Below are 15,418 nucleotides of genomic sequence, written 5' to 3' on the forward strand. Positions count from 1 at the left end.
CTCTAGCACGCAATGGCAGCAAGGAAAGAGTTTTACCTTTGCGATTTCGGGTTGTGTTACCGAGACATTGATGTTGCAATGAGGTTGGAGGAGCGGCTAATGTTTTCCAGTATAGAGGAATGAGAACCATGTTAAAGAAAAGAGGGCTGAGAGAAATGTGAGACCTCTCCGTTTCTCTAGACCAAAAAGGCTTAGGATTTCTTAATATAATTAGAAATGAGAGAAAGGAGAAGTTTTGAAATGGTGAGCTCTGGGCTCGAGGTTAGAGAACATGGTTGCGAGGCTGAAGGTTTTGAGAATGCATGCCTGCCATTCGATTTGGGTTTGATATATTCATACGCTTCATCAGAAACGATGAGGGAGTAAAGAAAGAGCCGTTTGGCTCTAGGCTCGAGGTTACATGTGCAGACATGGGAAGGGAATCCTAAGTTTTTTTTTCACAAGCCGGTAAGCGTGTGGGTGTACGGATGCATTCCGTGTGTCTCCCGTGCTTCTGTATTCTTTTTGGGCCATCACGTTTGTCCTGCACAATGGGTTTCCACCCACATGTTTTTCAATGGACCCTTGTGTAATCTTTCCACTGCCAAATGTTTGTCCAATGCCAAAATTTTCAAACTCAAACCCCAAATGCCTAGTCAGCCTATATAGCCTAATTCCAGGTCACGGGTTCGATTCCAGGTGTGTCCACTTCCTTTTCTTTTTAGTTTATTTCTTTTGTAGTGTATCATTTTATTGGTCGCTTGTCTTTTGTTTTATTTTTCATTTGTCTATTTCTAGTTATTTAGGGAGGTTATTTACTTTTATTTTGTTGTGTTAGTTTATTTATTTTCTTTTTGTTTTTCTTCTATTTTCCACACCTTGAGGACAATGTGTGATTTAAGTTTGGGGGTGGGAATTAGAATTTTTAGGTTTTTAATTTTTGAGTCAAAAATTAAAAAAATCATTCTTTTTAAGTTAATATCCATAAATTATTTTAACTATTAGAACAAATGGACATGGTGAAGGTTAATCCCACTGTAGAGTCTTTTCTATTTATCGTTGCTTAGACACTAATTCATGGGTTATACTTTGACAATTTGCACATTCACATCAACATGGTTTGTGGGGAGTGAGATTGAAACACTTACTTTTAGTCTAAGTTTAATTTTAATTTTTGTTCTAAGCGAAGTTAGTTATTGTTATGAATAAAGTAATAATTGTTCCACCCGAGGTTTTGCCTAGTAACCGGGCCAGTCCTGCCTAATCAGCAGTGATTCTCGCGTCAAACGGTAGAGTTTTTGCATGGGGCAGGGTGGTTAGTCGGTTTTGTAGCCTTTCCAACTCGAGTTAGTAAGTCCTTAGGGGTGTTCTACACCTAGTGCCCTAAAGCCCTTGTGGTTTGGGAGTCATTGACCTAAAGTTCGCTACATGGGTTGGACAGAAAGCTTAAGTGAATTGACATTGCACGACCACTACTGTTACTGAAAAATAAAAATAAAAAAAAAATAGAAAAAAAAAATAGTTATAAAAAAAAAAATCGAAAAAAAAATAGCTATCTTTAAAGTTAGTATGAGTGAAATAAAAAAGGACAAAAGGTAGAGGTTTTAGTCGAGTCTCCTTAACCATGTTGGTTCACTTTTCACCAAAGGAAGTTCATGAATTCTTTTCTAATTGATTCTAAATGGTTTAGACTCTGTGGTGGGATTAGCTGAATCTTTTGAAAAGATGTTCTGGTTTTTAACGTTTTTTATGGATTGCAACTTTGAAGGGGAAAATTTTTGTCATTTAGTTTTAGTTAAGTTCTAGTTTGTTAGCTTTTATTTTTGTTTCCTAGTTTAATTTTGCTTGAGGACAAGCAAAAAGCTAAGTTTGGGGGTATTTTGATGAGTCAATATTATATTATATATTTCACCCTATTCTTAGTATAATTTGGTAATAATTTTGGTAGAATGTTGATACTTTGCTTTATATTCTCAACGTAGGACATTAGACTTCCTCTGGAGCAAAACATGACCAAACGGACGAATTTTGGAGTGATTCAAATTGGAGGACATTCGTGTGTTCCTTAGCTTGTTCGTGGCAAAATCTCAGCAATTTCTACCAAGCGGTTATTTTCTGGAGATTAAATGAAAAAGCAGTGCGCGATGCTGGAAATTGACGTTTGTGGGTTTAAATTGCATTTTTGGAGCCCAAGATGACCTCAGATGGGTTCGTGGCCTTCTGGAGAAGTGTTCAGAATAGTCGAAGCTTTAAATCCAGCTATTTTGGGCCCATTTTGGAGCTGATATGGGTCCAAAACGTGGCTGTGCAAGATTTTGGGCGAATTTACCAATTTAATTTAGGATTATGTTTCCTATTTTATTTTAATTTATTTAGTTCCCTAGTCTTATTCTAAGAGCATTTTTTTATCAGCAGGGTTTAATGAGGGTCGTATAAATAAGCCTTTTTGGCAGACCTAGGTTTTGGAGAAAGGGGGAGAGAGGAGAACGCATGCAACTTTTGGAGAGAAGATTTTGGGCAAAGTTTAGAGATTTTCAGATTTTATTCTACAAGGTGTTTTCATTCTTTTTCTATTTCAATAAAGACTATGATTTTTAGTATGAATATGCGTAACTAATTCTTTTTGCTAGGGCGAGGCCATGATCCTTAGCAAGAATATGTAATCTCTTTTTACTTTGCTTATGAATTTATGCATGTAGGTTTTGGAATGTTAATCACTGTGCTTCAAACTATCTATTTGTCTTAGTGATTCGCGACCATTAGGATATTTGGAAAAGTTATTTGATGCAATTTTGGCGGAGGATTGTCCCTAAAATTGACTAAAGCTTCTTGTGGTTAATATGTGTAACCTCTTAGGATGGACGACACGTTTTAAGGGTTATATGGCTTTTTTTAAGAAGGTTTTCATAAAACTTAATGAGTCTTGTGATGCGAGAATTATATGCACACAAATTAAACCCTCTTTTTGTCAAATTGTAGTAAAGATGTAAGTAGGGATCGTTCTAGACCGGGGATTAGGAGGGATTGCTAAACACTTGGAAACTGACTTAAAAACTCAAAAACAAAGTTTAAAACACTAAACTCGACTCAAAGAATGCAAAACTAAAAGTTAAAACACTTAAACAAACCTAAAACCCAAAACAGCAACTAGAAGACTCAAAACTGCCTAAAAACCACTTTCTGGGCAGTTTTGAGCACCTACACTAATTTGGACGAAATTGGATGAAAACTTGAATCAAAATACTTAGAAACACAAATCAAAACACTTTCTAACTAATCTAAGACTTCAAATTAAAGGGGGATTTGTTTTGGACGAAAATTTAACATAAAACAAAAACTTTAAACTAAACAGATTGTAGAATGTTTTTGGATAAAAAGGATGGATAAAAGGCTAGTTAGGAGGTTCTTCTCCACACATGTCACACTTGCAAACAAAACGATTTTCAGTTGTTCTTCCAATAAATTATAACTACTCAACGCCCCAAATTAACCGTGAATTGCACTAATTAACCCTAAGTTTTTCCACAAGTTATTAAGTTGGATGATTGCATACGACAACCCAAAACATTCCCTACAAGTTCCCTACATGAATTGCATAATAGAGATACAAGCAAGAATCATTAAGTTCTATGAAAAACATAAGCATTGACGAAGCATTCGTTACTATGAATTGCATGAAACTTATGCTAAGAATTCATTCAACGCGATCGTTTTCAAGCGACCTTCACTACTTGTGATTATAAGATTGTAACTATTAGGTGAAACTCCCTCATAATCTAGCATCATATTCATGCATGAAAACTAAGCGTGCACTCTCAATCAACATACACAAATAAGTTATCTATCAAATAGATGAACGAATCGAATCCACAACTTATGAAATAACAACTGAATGTAATCAAATCATATTGCAAGCATGTACATGGTTTCGAATTCCCCCCTAACCAAGGGGGTTTAGCCACTCATGATTACAACAAACTTAGAGAGTAATAACAAAGTAAACATTGAAAACAAGAATCGAAGTACACCTAAAAATTCCAACAACTCAATCTTGAATTGTATGAACTTTTAAGCCTCTTCTCCTCTAGTTGCTGTGGCACAAGGGGTTTTGGTGAGTTTTGGGGGTTATGGATGATGTAGAATGATGTGTTTAGGGTAGGGATGGATGTAGGGGAAGGCAAGGAGTGTTTTTGGGCAGAAAATATGAAGAATGGTGAAGTATGGCTGTGTTAGAGAGAGGGAATGAATTTCTGGCGTGAATGAATGTGTATGAGAGGTGGTGATCTGATCTAGGGGTTAATATGAGTATATATAAGCACTTAAAACCCTAGGGTAATCAGATATGAGCTTGTGACAAGCTAGGACGGCTAGGAGACAAGGTAGGACGGCTAGGAGACAAGCTAGGACGGCTAGGAGACAAGGTAGGACGGCTAGGAGACAAGCTAGGACGGCTTGTGACAAGCTAGGACGGCTAGGAGACAAGGTAGGACGGCTTGTGACAACCTAGGATGGCTAGGAGACAAGCTAGGACGGCTAGGAGACAAGGTAGGACGGCTTGTTCTTCCAATACAGAAATTAGGCAGAAATTAGGCACCATGTGTGAATAGATAAAGCCTTCTAGAAATAAGGTTTTTAGGCCCCCTTGCAGCTCCCTAACTGAATTCAAGCCTTCAAATTCGTCCATCCTCATGCCTCCATGCTTGCATTATCCAATCTTGGCCCAAAAATGCTCTAGAATGCTCCAAATTGCTTCTTTTTGCATACTTTGACACTAAAACCTGAAATTGCACGAAAATAACTTTAAACACTATAATTAACATAGTTTAGCTAATTAAATGCAAGAAAACAAGCTAACTAAGTCGTATAAATATGCTCCTATCATCTTGCATGTTCACATTCGATCTGAACACCACAGATGGGTTGCATGTTAGATATACGTTCTATGTTGGAGGTTCCAAGTAGGATATACTCTAGGAAAACCTAACCTTCAAAACATACATGTATGGTTCGTAAGTAATTTAGAAAAGCTACATAGGATTGTTAGGGTGACGGCAGAACCCTAGTACTTTCTCTCTTTGAATCCTAAAAATTGTTCCCCTTATCTTTCTTTAAAGTTGTGGTTTTTAAGTAATCTTTTTAATTAAATTCGTTTTTTCTTAGTTTAGGTCATTAAATCACCTCTTTCAAAAGAAAAACTTTGTTTTAATTAATTAGTTGAGAATTGATTTTGCTTTGATCTCTTTAAATTAATCCTTGTGGAGAACGACCTTGCTTGAGCCAATTATACTACAATAACCTTGTTTCTCTTGCAAGTATTTTAGGTGTTTTTAACCCTTTTACGCAGGTGGTAAAAATCCTATCATTGTCCCATAAGTCAAGGCCAAAAACACAGGAGAAACAAAACCAGTACAAATTAAAGGCGGTTCAAAAATTTTAATTAGTTTTAAAATTTCCACATGTACTACAATTTAAGAGAAAACTGTAGCAATGATCCTTTAACTTTAACGTAATTAGAGCGTTGGTCTTTTAACTCATCAAAATGTGTAGCTATGGTCATTTTCGTCAACTTCGTCATAATCTCTGTTGACATGACTTGTGGTTGAAGAACCATTACTACAATTGGGTTAAAACTGAGAGATTATTTTTCTAATTAGATTAAAGTTGAGGAACCACTCCGATTGAATTAAAGTTAAGAACAATTTTCACTTTTGTTTTCTATATTTCTACCTTGATTTAGCCTCACGTACATGGTACGTAACTCATTTTTACAAAAGTTCTGATGAAGTGATAAACAAATCATAGTTGTACGTTTTTATGAGTTAAGAGACCAATGATTATGAATTTTTAGTTAAAAGATCATTATTCCAATTTAATTAACGTTGAGAGACCACTGCTATAATTTGCTTCTAATTTAAACGCCAAAGTTCCGTGTAACCAAGAAGGAAATTCACATTTTCCTGGAAATTGTAAGAATGGAAGAGGTGTAACCACGTATACAGAAAATGACTGAAAAAAAGTGAGCTGAGTCGTACCAACAAATAAAATAAAATATGAGCTGAGCTGCTTTGACCTTTTGCACTTTTGTTTTCTATATTTCTCCTTGATTTATCCTTATGTACATTGCACGTAACTCATTTTGACAGAAGTTATGATAAAGTTGATAAAAAGAATCATAACTGCACGTTTTTATAAATTAAAAGACCAATAATTATGAATTTTTAATTAAAAAATTATTATTCCGAATTTTTAATTAAAAAATTATTATTCCAATTCAATTAACGTTGAGAGATCACTGCTACAATTTGTTTCCAATTTAAACGCCAAATTCCGTGTGACCAAAAAGGAAATTCACATTTTCCTGGAAATTGTAAGAATGGACGAGGTGCAACCACGTATATAGAGAAAATGCCTGAAAAAAAGTGAGCTGAGCTGCTTTGATCTCTTGCACTTTTTCTCTTTTCAACTGGATCCCACCAAACCGGCCATTCCTCAAGAGGGAATTTAATTTTATAAATAAGCACGCAACCCTTTCGTCCATTCTCATCATTTTTTCTCTCTTCCCTTCCCTTCCATTTAAAACCCAAAACACAATTCAGAAAATACAATGACGTTAACTCTCCGTTCTTCAACTTCGTTCGTCAATCTTAAAGACCATAAGGGCCTTAAAACCTCCGGCGACTCCCCCGGCACGATATGCTTTGCACAAATCAAGCCATCATGCTGTGTCCGGGCAAAGAGTTCAATGCAAGAAACACGGCTCTTGCACGAGAACTTAATGACCATCTCTGATGGAAGGAGAGAGTTGCTTCATGCACTCCCCGGTATTGCTCACACCAGCTCCGACAACAAGGTGCCTGTGTACGTGATGCTTCCGCTCGATACGGTGAGTCACGGAGGGCATGTGAATAAGCCGAGAGCAATGAATGCGAGTTTGATGGCCCTAAAGCAAGCAGGGGTTGAAGGAGTTATGGTGGATGTGTGGTGGGGATTGGTGGAGGAGGACGGACCTTCCAAGTACAACTGGGAAGGGTATGCCGAGCTTGTGCAGATGGTGCAAAAGCACGGCATGAAGATCCAAGTCGTCATGTCTTTTCATCAGTGCGGAGGAAATGTTGGAGACTCATGCAGGTGTGTTTGGTGGTTCTAATTGCAGTATATTATGTTTAATGTTCTCTATAACTTACACAACACAAACAGCCATGTTATTGGATTTTTAATGGAACATGCTTAACATAAAAGTGCTTATGAGCAGAAAGCGCTTTCTATGTTTTTGCCCAGAGTTTGATCTAACTCCACCTAGTGTGGATTTATGCAGCGATTCACTAATTAAAGCACAAATTTTATGAATTTTCAGCATTCCTTTACCTCCATGGGTGCTTGAAGAAGTCAGCAAGAACCCTGACCTTGTTTACACAGACAAATCAGGCAGGCGGAATCCTGAGTACATATCCTTGGGATGTGATTCATTGCCTGTTCTCGGAGGAAGAACTCCCATTCAGGTCTACACCGATTACATGAGGAGCTTCCACGACAGATTCATTGACTACTTGGGCGACGTTATTGTGGTAATTATCTGCAACAAAAATGTTATAACTCAACTTTATGCTATTATTTTTGAAGTAGAAATTCAGAAGTTCAAAAAACTAGACATGAAGAGATTTTTGCCAACATTCGTCTCAAATTACAAGGGACTTGTTTCAAAGTTGGAAACTCAATTCCAATTACTTGTACAGGAAATTCAAGTAGGCATGGGTCCTTGTGGGGAGCTCAGATATCCAGCTTATCCAGAAAGCAACGGAACTTGGAGGTTTCCTGGAATCGGGGAATTCCAATGTTATGACAAGGTAATTATTCTGAATAGAAGCCTTTATTCCATTTCTGCTGACCAATTAAATGACCCTAAACCGAACCACATCATATTTCGATAATTTATTTTTTTTGATATTCGTTATTCCTAAACAAGTTTTTATGCAATGCAGTACATGAGAGCTTCCTTGGAAGCATCAGCAGAGGCACTGGGGAAGAGAGATTGGGGAAGAAGTGGACCCCATGACTCCGGCCAGTACAATCAATTTCCTGAAGACACCGGATTTTTCAAAAGAGAGGGAACATGGAACACCGAGTATGGACAGTTCTTCCTGGAATGGTACTCCGGAAAGTTATTAAGACACGGAGATAGAATATTGTCAGCTGCGAAAGGAGTATTCCAAGGATCTGGAGCTAAACTATCCGGAAAGATTGCTGGGATTCACTGGCACTACGGATCAAGATCACATGCGGCTGAATTAACTGCAGGCTACTACAACACTAGACACAGAGATGGTTACGTACCAACAGCCATGATGTTCAGCAAAAACATGGTTGTATTAAACTTCACCTGCATGGAAATGAAAGATAGTGAACAGCCTGAACACGCAAATTGCTCACCAGAAGGTCTGGTGAGGCAGGTAAAAATGGCGACCAAGAGTGCTGGAATTGACCTAGCAGGAGAAAATGCCCTGGAGAGGTATGACACTGGTGCGTTTGCACAAGTTTTAGCAACAAGCAGATCAGATTCCGGCAATTCACTAAGTGCATTTACATATCTCCGAATGAACAAGAGATTGTTCGAGGGGGATAACTGGAGGAACATGGTTGAATTTGTGAGAAGCATGGCAGAAGGTGGCCGGAACAGAAGTCTTTCAGAGTGCGACTCTACTGGAAGCGACCTCTTTGTTCGTTTTATCAAAGAGAAGAAAGTCGAGAAAACCAAGGAAACTGTTCTTGTGTAGAGATGCTAGAAATTGATTGTTTCATTATTTTGTTCCATCACAAGCCTTTGTAGGGTGTGATCTCACCTATATGATGGTTCAGTCTTTTAAATTGGATGAAATATATGGTGGAAACCTCTTGATGGTCTTGTCCTGGCTGCTTCAACTGGAATGCACCTTCATTGTGAAGCAACTTGGTTTTGACAGTCACAGTTTTATGGAATTAAGCTCTAATCCAACCGTTCATTTATCGAAAAGTTAAGTCGCCTTAACTAATTTTTTTGGCAAATCAACGACCGGCTAGAATTTACCTCCAAATCTGCCGCCAGGTACTAGATATTCACAACTCAGGTGTATTCAATGTGTGTTTCAATCCTCAAATAGCATCTTTTGAAAAAGAAAAAAATAACCAAAAGCAAAAGTAATACAACCGTTAAATCGTGGTGTTAAGTTTGTACAACCTTTCTACTCTAAAAAATATTTTCTTTTATTTTACTCTAATTTTTTATAAAATAGTAATCACATATTTACAAATTTAGTTTACAATTGCGTAGATTTGTATAAATGAGGATAATTAGATTGACTATTAAGGTTGTTAACTAGGACATAGGCCACTTATGAGAAGTCTTAAGTTCGATTCTCGTCAAACGCGAATTTGAACCACATTATTGCTAACCTATTGTGAGCCTAACTCCACCCCCTCCCCCTTGGTGTAGACAATAGTGTTTGTTAAAAAATAAAATTATAACCTAGCATATATATTTGTTATCAAACTTGACTGATATCCACATAATAATAGTATGCAACATCCAAGATCTTCGACATAATGTTTATTGAGTATATCCAGGATATTTCAAACAATGGCAATACTATAAATCAAACTATTGGAAAATGTACTTTGATGGGAATATCACAAGCATCATATCGTTTTAGTTCAGTCATTGCAACATTCAGTTCATAAAAAGCACGCTATAGTTCAAGAAAAAAACAGAGAAAACTGAATATTTTATGTTTCATCATTCTTAGTTATCTCCACCAAGCGCTGCCACTTTGTCCAAGCAGGTTCTGTTGCTTCTCAAATGGATTTGCAGTTCACTGTTCTTAATGATGCTTTTGCAACCGGTTCAGCTGCTCATTCTTCAACTCCCTCTACTAGTGGTGCATCACCTATTATTTCAGATGTTGCTCCTATTACCAGTGTTCCAAATTCTAGTTCACATGCTGCTTCTGTTGATACAACTGTTTCTTCACCTGATGCTCTTAATATCTCTTTTACTGCACTAAATACTCACCCTATGACCACACGATCTAAAGCAAGGATCTTCAAGCCAAAGGCTTTTTCAGCAACCAAGCATCCTATTCCCTCTTCTGTAGATTATGTTACATTCACTTATTTGCAAGCTTTCATGCATGCTCATTGGAGAACTGCCATGTAATAAGAGTTTAATGCTCTGCAATCTACAGGAACTTGGATGCTTGTCCCCTCTTCTCCCAATCAAAATGTTGTTGGCTGTAAGTGGGTGTTTAGAATCAACAAACATCCTGATGGTTCAATTGATCGGTACAAGGCTCGGCTTGTAGCCAAAGGGTTTCACCAACAAGAGGGCATCGATTATCAGGAAACATTCAGCCCTGTAGCCAAACCTGTCACCATTCGTATTCTATTGTCTCTTGCAGCTCAGTTTCACTGGTCTTTAAATCAATTGGACATAAGTAATGCTTTCTTGCATGGGGATTTACGAGAAAATGTCTTTATGCAGTAGCCTCCTAGGTTTAGTGATCTCTCCTTTCCAAACCATGTTTGCAAACTTAAAAAGTCCCTTTATGGCCTTAAACAGGCTCCATGTGTTTGGTTTGACAAACTATTCCAAGTGTTGCATTCCTTTGGTTTTCAGCAATCCTCTTCTGATGCTTCTCTCTTTGTTTTAAAGGCTCTAACCTTGGTTATAATCCTTGTATATGTTGATGACATTCTAGTCACGGGTCCTAATGCTACTCTCTGTCAACACTACATTTAGAAGCTGAACACTGTCTTTCCAGTCAAAGATCTTGGTCATTTACACTATTTGTTGGGACTTGAGGTGCACAGGTCCTCTATAGGCATATTCCTACATCAAGGCAAGTATCTAATTGATCTTCTTCAAAAAACCAAGATGGATGAAGCTAAACCATGTTCAACTCCTTTAGGCACAACTAAGCTTGATCATACTGGTGTTTTTTTATCCAATCCTACATAGTATAGATCCATTGTTAAGGCTTTGCAATACCTCACATGGACCAGGCCGAACATCTCGTTTGCGATTACTCACCATTACTCAACATTAATGAGTTGAACTTCTTATTCCATTGTCTCAGAGCCTACTTAAGTCCATATAAGCTTTTCTTCAGCTTGCACACCAAATTTTCTTTACCTTTGACTTCAAAGCCTTTGGGTTGCTCCATGTATATCTCCTCTTCTAAATTGCCGTGGAGAAATGCAGTTTTAACGTCTAACTGCTCAAGCTCAAGATCCATGCTTGCTTCCATACCATGGATAACTCGAATAAAAGTCATCTTCACCACCGGTGAGAAAATCTCATCAAAGTCAACTCCTTTCTTTTTACTAGAACCTTTGACAACCAAATGAGCCTTGTACATTGTCATATTATTGTCTCTTTTCAATTTGAACACCCACTTGTTTTTCAATGCTTTTCTGCCTTGGAAGCTCCACCAGTTCATACGTATCATTCTTTAATAAGGAATCTATCTCTGACTCCATTGCCTTCATCCATCTTTCATTATCGTTATGAGTTCTAGCATCCTTATAAGTTTCGGGTTCTCCATAATTAGTCAACATGATATACTTTGATGAAGAATACTTGGTAGACGATCTTCAACTTCTATTGGATCTTCTGACTTAGTCTTCATTCTCTTGCAGGGCTGGAGGATCCCCTTAATTAGGTTCTCCTTGAATTTGCTTTTCAGGCTCTCCTGATCAACAATTTCATGGTCTGGCTCATCTTGATCAAGCTCCTCTGATGAACATTATCTGGTTCTGTAGGCACTTCATTGGCAGCTGCTTCAGGGATGTCACCGTGACTTTCTTCATCTGAAGCTAATGGATCAACTTCTCTGACTGTGCCATCTGGTTGTGCCTCTTTATCCGAATCCCCAATTGTTTAATCTTCATAAAAGATCACATCTCTGCTTCTAATAAACTTCTTTTTGTTTTGGGTCCCATAATTTGTAACCAAAATCTTCACTGCCATAACCAAGAAAGATGCATGGCGTAGCTTTGTAGTTTAACTTCGATCTTTGCTCTTTGGGCACATGCACAAAAGCTTTGCAACCAAACATTTTTAGATGAGAGTAAGACACATCATTACCAGTCCATACTCTCTTTGGAACATCAAGACCTAATGGTACTTATTGAGATCAGTTGATCAAATAGAAGGCTGTCCTTATAGCTTCACCCCAAAACTGTTTAGATAACTTTGTAGTCCTCAGCATACACCTAACTTTCTCCATGATGGTTCGGTTCATTCTTTTAGCAACCTCATTATGTTGTGGAGTTCCAAGAACTATCTTTTCATGACGTATGCCATGTTTCACACAATACTCTCTAAACTGGTGAGATGTGTACTCGCCGTCGTTGTTGCTACGAAGGCACTTAAGAGGTTTCCCAGTTTTCCTCTCTATCATGGCATGAAATCTTGGAATGTCTGAAACACCTAGTCTTTGGATTTCAATAAAAATACCCAGACCCTTCGTGAAGCAGTCATCAATATAAGTAACAAAATATTTATTTCTTCCAAATGACTCGACTTCCATGGGACCACACACATTTGAATAAACAAGATCTAACAAATTTCCTTTCTTTGTAGATGGAACAAAAAAACTAACTCTTATTTGTTTACCGAATAAACAGTGCTCACAAGAGTTTAACGACGTACCTTTGGCAAAGGGAATGTGAGACTTCTGTGCCAGAACTTGTAGGCCTTTCTTGCTTATGTAGCCTAGCCTCTTATGCCACAAGTCTAGAGATAAGTCATCCGTATCATTCAACTCACCTTTCAAAACCTTGGCATTTGACTAGTACAACGTACAATAAAGTCGTGCTCTTGCTACCACCATTAAGCCTTTAGTAAGCTTCAATTTTCCTTCACTAATATGGTGATAATAACCTTGTCGATCAAGGGTACTGATGGATATCAGATTGAGACGTATATCAGGAATATGTCTCACATCTTTCAACATCAACTAACAGCCGAGATTAGTTCTTAGGCAAATATCACAATTCCAAGAATTTTGGAATAGCTTTCATTCTCCATCTTCACTATGCCAAAGTCACCTTCTTTGTTTATACTGAAGAATTCCCGTTTAGATGTAGCATGGAAGGAAGCTCCATTGTCAAAGATCCATTCAATGTCTCTGTCAAAATCACCCATATGTAGACATTCACCAACATACAATATTTCTGGTACATCACCACATATGATAGCGGTGGTATTACCAATTTCATCTTTCTTTTAATTGTTTCCTTCCCTTTACTCTCTCTTCCAAACTCGATAATTTTTCTTCATATGGCCTTCTTTGCCACAATGGTGGCATGCACCCCTAAACCTTGACTTGGAGCGGTTAGGACTTCTGCCATAACCTCTAGGCCTTCTACTCTGGCTTATTCTACGGTTCTCTGTGACAAATACTTGGCTGCTATCTGTGCCAGAAGTCTTTCTCCTTGTTTCTTCATTGAGCATGCTATTTTTAACATTATCAAGAGTAAGAACACCATTAGGAGCAAAGTTACTTTCACTCGTCACAAAAGTATCCCAACTGTCTAGCAAGGATCCAAGTAACAAGAGGGATTGCAGCTCGTCCTCAATTGTCATGTTCATAGTAGCCAACTGGATGATGATATTCTGGAAATTGTTCAAGTGTTCTGCTACACTTAAACCATCCTTGTACTTCACATTGATGAGCTCTTTGATCAAGAAGCTTTCTTAGCTGGGGTCTTTTTCTTGAACAAAGACTCAAGCTTCGTCCAAAACTTGCGGTCATTGGTTTCATTAGACACATGGTGAAAAACACTATCGTCCACCCATTGTCTAATTGTGTCAATTGCCTTGTGATTCATCTTCTTCCACTCTGCATCGAACATGCTCTTGGGCTTAGTGGCATCTCCTTCAATTGGCTTATGCAGATCTTTGCAATAGAGAATGTCCTCCATCCTTGGCTTCCATGTTACCTAATTGGAGTTGGTGAGTTTGATCATAGTGCCACTTCCTTCCATCTCGCAGTACGAGCTAACCGGGCTCTGATACCGCTTGTTAGGAATGTCGGTACTATAAGATAGATAATGCACAAAGTAAAGTAGAAACTAGACACCAAGAATTTACGCGGTTCGGCAATTTATGCCCACGTCCACGAAACAACGATCAATCTTCACTATATGAAAATGATAAGTACAACAACAGTAATCTCACTAAGCTAAAGACAAGACTTAATGGATACGAGAAAGTATAACACACACTTTCTATCACTCTAAACTTCACTCACACAATGTGTAGTGGAACACTCTCACTCTCACTTTTGGAGTGGAACTCTAGCTTTGGACTTGATCCTTTTCTATTCTCTTATTTGCTAGCAACACCAACACATCTATTTATAGGTGGGTTTTTGCCGTCATACCCATTGCACACTGACTTTGGCTAGAAATGATAGCCACATAATTATACAAACTGCTAGAACTTTCTAGAGTATGCATGCACTCCACCGACATGCATATTTGAATCAGATTTTTCTAGTTCCTTGGCACTTGGTTTGCTTATATAAGATGCTAGAATTTTCTAGCATCCATCATTTATAATGGGCTGGACCTTTAATGTCCTTCATCATGGGCTGGACCCATGGTATACAACACCAAGCCCCTTCAATACAGTAGTGACCAAATCCTCATCAGAGATGGGCGGTTAATAGCAGCAAGGTAGTCGAACGGAGATTTGGCTTGCTGAAGGTATTCAGAGTTGAAATTAGTACCCTTGGAAATATCAATTAACTGAAATTGAAGATTAGTAGCATTAGCCATAAAATCCTGAGAAGAGTGCTCATGAAAATAATCCCAGAAAGCCTTGGATGATGGTTTGCCGACGACAAGCGAGAAAATCGACTCAAAGAGAGTAAAGGTAAGATAAATGCACACCAACTTATCATGTTTGTACCAACTGACATAGGCAAGATTGGGCTTGGCAGAAGCATCATTGAAGGTAGGGAGAGTGGCTGCAAGGGCAACATTCGATTCATCAATAAACTGAACCAAGTCATAGCCAACCAAGAAGGGTTTCATCTGACAAGTCCAAAGAGATAGTTAGACTGCGTGAGTTTGAGAAATAAGCAACATTGGGTCTCGAGAGAGGAGAAGTTACGCAAAGAAAAATAACCTAAACGATTGATATCATGTAGAAAGTTTTAACTGAAGGATTTTATTAATATGAGTATAGTACAATATGTACAAGTCATAGACTAAAGTACAAGAAACATTAGAAGGGTTTCATCTGACAAGTCCAAAGAAAATAGTTGGACTGCATGAGTTTGAGAAATAAGCAACATTGGGTCTCGAGAGAGGAGAAGTTACGTAAAGAAAAATAACCTAAACTGATTGATATCATGTAGAAAGTTTTAACTGAAGGATTTTATTGATATGAGTATAGTAC

The 15,418-nt window shown here is 37.9% G+C and overlaps 1 protein-coding gene across 1 annotated transcript; it reads left to right on the forward strand.

The window, feature by feature from the left end:
- Positions 1–6,514: 6,514 nt before the first annotated feature.
- On the forward strand, positions 6,515–8,963 carry LOC103961073 (beta-amylase 3, chloroplastic). Its single transcript, XM_009373582.3, has 4 exons — positions 6,515–7,107; positions 7,334–7,544; positions 7,713–7,823; positions 7,959–8,963. The coding sequence occupies exons 1-4, from the start codon at positions 6,584–6,586 to the stop codon at positions 8,748–8,750; spliced, it is 1,638 nt and encodes a 545-aa protein (XP_009371857.2). The 5' UTR covers positions 6,515–6,583; the 3' UTR covers positions 8,751–8,963.
- Positions 8,964–15,418: the final 6,455 nt, after the last annotated feature.

Source organism: the organism of the source record quoted next, unplaced genomic scaffold (genome assembly GCF_019419815.1).
Source record: "Pyrus x bretschneideri cultivar Hongxiangsu unplaced genomic scaffold, Pyrus_bretschneideri_v1 Contig34, whole genome shotgun sequence".
In the NCBI taxonomy this organism is placed as follows: Eukaryota; Viridiplantae; Streptophyta; class Magnoliopsida; order Rosales; family Rosaceae; genus Pyrus; species Pyrus x bretschneideri.

Coding starts and splice junctions, on each gene's coding strand:
- LOC103961073 (XM_009373582.3), top strand. CDS start 6,584: ATGACGTTAACTCTCCGTTCTTCAACTTCGTTCGTCAATCTTAAAGAC. Junction 7,545..7,712: donor ACTTGGGCGACGTTATTGTG/GTAATTATCTGC, acceptor TTACTTGTACAG/GAAATTCAAGTAGGCATGGG. Junction 7,824..7,958: donor AATTCCAATGTTATGACAAG/GTAATTATTCTG, acceptor TATGCAATGCAG/TACATGAGAGCTTCCTTGGA.